Genomic DNA, 4,935 nt, shown 5'->3' with positions numbered 1-4,935 from the left:
CTCAGACGGAAGTGAGAGCGCTGCAGTTAGAACACGGTGCGCTAAATCATAAAATATAATTTAACGAAGCTTCGAGGCAAGTAAATTTTCCTCAAAGAATTTTAATACTCGAGGTACTCGAATCACTCGAGGAATTGTTTCAGCCCTAAATTATGTTTAATTCAGGGGGTTTAAAGAGATTTAAATTCCCTTATTTAAATTTCTTTAAATCAGGGGAAGATGTGCTGCTTTTAAGGTCTTTTCACCTGGTTCATTTTGTTAGAGAGGCTTTGTTGAGGTGAAACAGGCCTGGGAGTTGTTGGTGAAACTAAACTAGAAATGTGGGTAATTGATTATTTTCTTAATTTTACAAAGAGGGCAATTGCAAAAAAAAAAAAAAAAAAAAAATCAAAAAAATGTGAAAACAGGAGAACTCTGTAAGGGGGTTAATAGTTTGTCCACAGAACTGTACAACCACAGAAGTCATCTTACCCAGTTCTATGTCCTGATCATCTGTGAGAATAAGAATGATGTTGGGCCGGACGTTTCTCATCTGGCGGTCCCTCTGCAAGCGAGACCTGAGGCGAAACCCAGACAGGTAGCCGGAGCCCTGCGCCTCAGAAATAACTCCCACCAAGACAAGTAGGAGAAGAAGAGGGGGAACGGCAGGGTGTCGTCGCCCTGCCATCTTTTCAGCGTACAGTACCGCCTCAGTCCTTCATTCACCACATGGGGAGTCGACAGATCTCTCTGCAGCCTGTGAGACAGGACACAGGAGGGCTACAATAAGAACAAAACATTTAAAACCGATGAACACACACACACGGACACACACAAGGAAAAAATAAGCAGATGCAAGCCATACGCAGCCATTACAGGGTGTTCTTCCGCTCAAATGCACCCGATTGGGCTGAGCTCAGCTCGTTAATCAATCATTAATGATGCATTAGAGTGGTGTCATTGGCTGGCTGTAATGATCGCTGGTGATGAGCACATGGCTGCCAGGCTGGGGCTAATGGGCCTGGGACTCGGGCCAGCTCAAGCCTCACCTCTCCCTGAGAGGGTTTTGTGGACAGGAGGGATGCAGGCCGGTGTGGGTTCAAGGAGGAGGGGTGGAGGTGATGGAGTAACATGAGGAGAAAAGCAGGTGAGATTGAGAGGAGAGAGGAAAACAATTACAAATGCTAATTTTAAGTACCGGCAAGTAATCAGTGTACGTAAAAATGGAAATATTTGTGAACCATTAAAGCATAAAAATGATATCTGTAATTTAATACAAACAATCATAATATGTTAAGAAAGTGACAAATTCTTATTATGTAAAGTCAACAAAACTGTTTAAATGAACCACCAAAAATTGTTGCCAGTTTCTTTTATATTTTATTTTTACTGCTAGAATCTCTAAAAATTTTGCTTTGGCTTTGGTCATCTAACTGAAGTTACAAAATCAAACAGGTTGTTGAGTCAACTCTGAGCAGCATCAACTTCATGTTGCCCTTTACTTCCTGCCCGCTCTGCTGGAGGTAAATGTCTAGAACGAGTACAAGAACAAGCAAATAAAATACTTTAATAAACAAATATAGCTAAAATATTTTCTATATATTATTTAAAAGGGTCTTCCACTAATATATAGTGAGAATTTTATGTCTGCATGCATCTTTTGATTGTAAGAAGTGTAAATGTAAGCTTGGCTAGCTACTAGCATAGACATAGACAGCGCTATGCTAGGTGCCAAAGGTTTGGGTGTTTATTAGATTTATCTTCAGCTTTTTTTTTTCATAAATCCTAAAAATATGAGATGTTTTAGATTTTCTACACCCCAAAATAATATGTGCTACCCACAGTTGAAAAAGATGCGCCTGAACGTGACTGTTCAGTGAGCACCAAGGCCAAACAAGTCTATTTTCCTGCTAGGCTGCTGAATGGTGAAGCAGAAGTGACCTATATGGAAGATAAGGAAGACATTAAAAGTATATTTTTTATGAATTAGATAAAGTATGATGTAGTGTTCAAATATAAAACAAGAACCTACCTTTCTAATTTTTATCAGCTGCTGAAATCAATGCCTCCCATTAACACACTTTTTAAATAAGCTGATATTTTGGTGTTTCACACCATCCAATGGGTAAGGGACAGCAAAAAAAAAAAAAAAAAAGGAAGCTCAAATGTTGTGTCTAATTAATGATGACACATAGCTGGAGCCGCGACACGACCCAGCGACCGCAGCTACAAGCACAGTTAACATCATGCAGCATCTGCGTGTCTGCTGAGATGCTCTGCTGTCATGGAGAGGTGAGGGTCTGGATATTTTTTAGAGTGTGTGTATGAGAGACTCTCGCATACTGTCTCTCGCACATTGATAAGCTGCAGAAAATGAACAAATGTACATATTTAATTGAGTCTGGATGCACACGGGCTATTCGGTTATTTAGAGGCAGACAGGTTTGTTGGCACCAAGTGTGAAATGGTTTAAATGGAAATATGTTTCTTATTGCAGCAGCAGAATCTCACACATTTATTTCTTTTTTTCCATTTAGAAAAATTCAACCTGTATTTGAGTATATTTATAAAGTCGGGGGGGGGAAATCTTTAACAAAACTACTAGCTAAACAATTGTTGGTACTCTTAATACAATACAATACAATACTTAATACAATAATCTAATGAGTTACTTTTAAAATTAATATTTACTTTTATGTTTTGTCAAATTGACTTCTAATTAATGATCTATGACGTTTGGTTTTCTGGGGGCATTTCTCTTACACAGAGAGCGGCCCAATGGTCACAGAGGCAAAACAAATCCTCCAAAGGACTTGGGAGAGGCTAGCACCATATTGATGGGTAACAAAATCTCCATAGCAACCAGCGGTAGACATTTTGGAAACAAGGTGCTCAAGTGTATCCACCAGTTTGATGCTGTGAACATCAGGTATCTCCATATTTCAAATCAATAGTCCTATGCTGTTTTTGGCTCTATACAATACACAAAAAAAAAGAAACAAAAATGAAGAAAAGATTTCAGTAGGGCACTTTTTTATCTGGAGGAAAAAGTGGCAGGCCCTTTAACAGCTTCTGTGTCTATCCCTGATCACAACCGATGGATCCATGTAGGCTTTAACTGGAACCATGTGCTGTGGTCAAATGAGACCGAAGTTAACCTTTCAGTAACTAAACACTCCAGGCGTTTTTCAGGAAAGAAAGGATGAAGTCAAGTCAAGCTTGCCGTTAGGTACGGTAGAGGGTGTGTGGTGGTGTTGGCTTGTTTCTCTTCAAAATACCCTGGAAACCTTGCTAAAGTGAATNACACCTCACCAGGTAGGGGTTCAGGAGGCATCCTGACCAGATGCCTGAGCCTCAACTGGGTCCTCTTGACATGAGGAGCAGTGGCTCTACTCTGAGTCCCTCCCAGATGACCGAGCTTCTCACCCTATTTCTAAGGGAGAGCCCAGACACCCTACGGAGAAAACCCATTTCGGCTCTTGGGACGTGGTATGTCTCCTCTCTGGTGGGGAAGGAGCCGGAGCTGGTGTGTGAGGTTGAGAGGTTTAGGCTAGAAATAGTCAGTCTTACCTCAACGCATGGCTCTGGTTCTGGAACCAGTCTCCTTGAGAGGGGCTAGACGTACTTCCACACTGGAGTTCCCCATGGTGAGAGGTGCCAGGCAGGAGTGGGCATACTTATTGCCCCCCATCTCGGCGCCTGTACGTTGGGGTTTACCCCGGTGAACGAGAGGGTAGTCTCCCTCCGCCTACAGGTGGGGGGGTTCTGACTGTTTGTGCTTGCGGGCCAAACGACAGTTCAGATTACCCACCCTTCTTGGAGTCCTTGGAGGGGGTACTGGAGAGTGCCCCTCCTGGGGACTCCGTTGTTCTGCTGGGTGATGACAGTGAGACCTGGAGGGGCGTGGTTGGGAGGAACTGCCTCCCCGATCTGAACTCGAGTGGTGTTCTGGTGTTGGACTTCTGTGCTTGTCACAGATTGTCCATAACGAACACTATGTTCAGGCATAAGAGTGTCCATATGTGCACTTGGCACCAGGACAACCTAGGCCGCAGTTCGATGATTGACTTTGTCATTGTTTCATCGGATCTGTGGACATATGTCTTGGACACTCGGGTAAAGAGAGATGCGAAGCTGTCCACTGACACTTCACTGTTGCGTCTCGGTCCAGACTGTTGTCCAGATGAACACTGAAGTGTTTATATTCTTCAACCACCTCCACTTCTTCTCCCATCATGGAAATGGAGTTTGATTTGATCCTGATCCTCCTGAAATCTGGTGCTCCGGCTTCCTGGCCACAGTCTGAATTCATGACTGTTAGGTCAACTGGTCTCTAAATTCTCTTTAGGTGTCAATAAAAAATAAATTTCATGAATAAAATATCAAAAATAAATCATCAGGGGTTGGAAGCACTGTTGCCTTGCAGAAGTAGAGTCTTGGGTTTGAATCCCGGCCTGGGTTCTTTATGCGTGTTATCTATGTGCATGAGAGGGTTCTCTCCGGGTGCTCCGGCTTCCTCCCACAGTACAAAAAAGATTTTGTGCATATTAGATAATAGATGGATGATATAATTTTTTTACATTTGTTCATAAAAGTTATTATTATTCTTAGTAATAATAATAGCAAGAATAATGAAAATATTAGTAATATATTAGTATGTTAATACATTTTTTATATTGATAATTACTACTATTGATAATAGTATTAGTAATATAATAACAGTTATTATAATTTAATATTGTTATTATTGCTATTGTTTAATAGCAGTAATAGCAATAATATGAATATTAATATAATAGTATGTTAATCAATATACAATTAATTATATACTAATTAATATACTTAATATATTGCTAAGTACTATACTAAAATGATTATAATAATTAATCATAATTATTGTTAATAATAGGGCTGAAACGATTCCTCGAATGATTCGAGTACCTCGATTACTAAAAT

General features: G+C 40.6%; 1 protein-coding gene across 5 annotated transcripts in view; it reads right to left on the bottom strand.

Annotated features, from left to right (window-relative positions):
• sulf2a (sulfatase 2a) overlaps positions 1 to 4,935 on the bottom strand; it is a 78,355-nt gene that overhangs the window by 22,626 nt on the left and 50,794 nt on the right. For all 5 annotated transcript variants that reach the window (XM_007563419.2, XM_016677088.1, XM_007563423.2 and 2 more), the window contains one exon: positions 472 to 736. In XM_007563419.2, the coding sequence (XP_007563481.1) occupies positions 472 to 667 (196 nt within the window). In that variant the 5' untranslated portion in view covers positions 668 to 736. The remainder of the gene's footprint in view (positions 1 to 471; positions 737 to 4,935) is intronic.

This window comes from Poecilia formosa, unplaced genomic scaffold (genome assembly GCF_000485575.1).
Source record: "Poecilia formosa unplaced genomic scaffold, Poecilia_formosa-5.1.2 Scaffold147, whole genome shotgun sequence".
NCBI classification, from domain to species: Eukaryota; Metazoa; Chordata; class Actinopteri; order Cyprinodontiformes; family Poeciliidae; genus Poecilia; species Poecilia formosa.
This window is presented reverse-complemented; position numbering and strand designations above follow the sequence as displayed.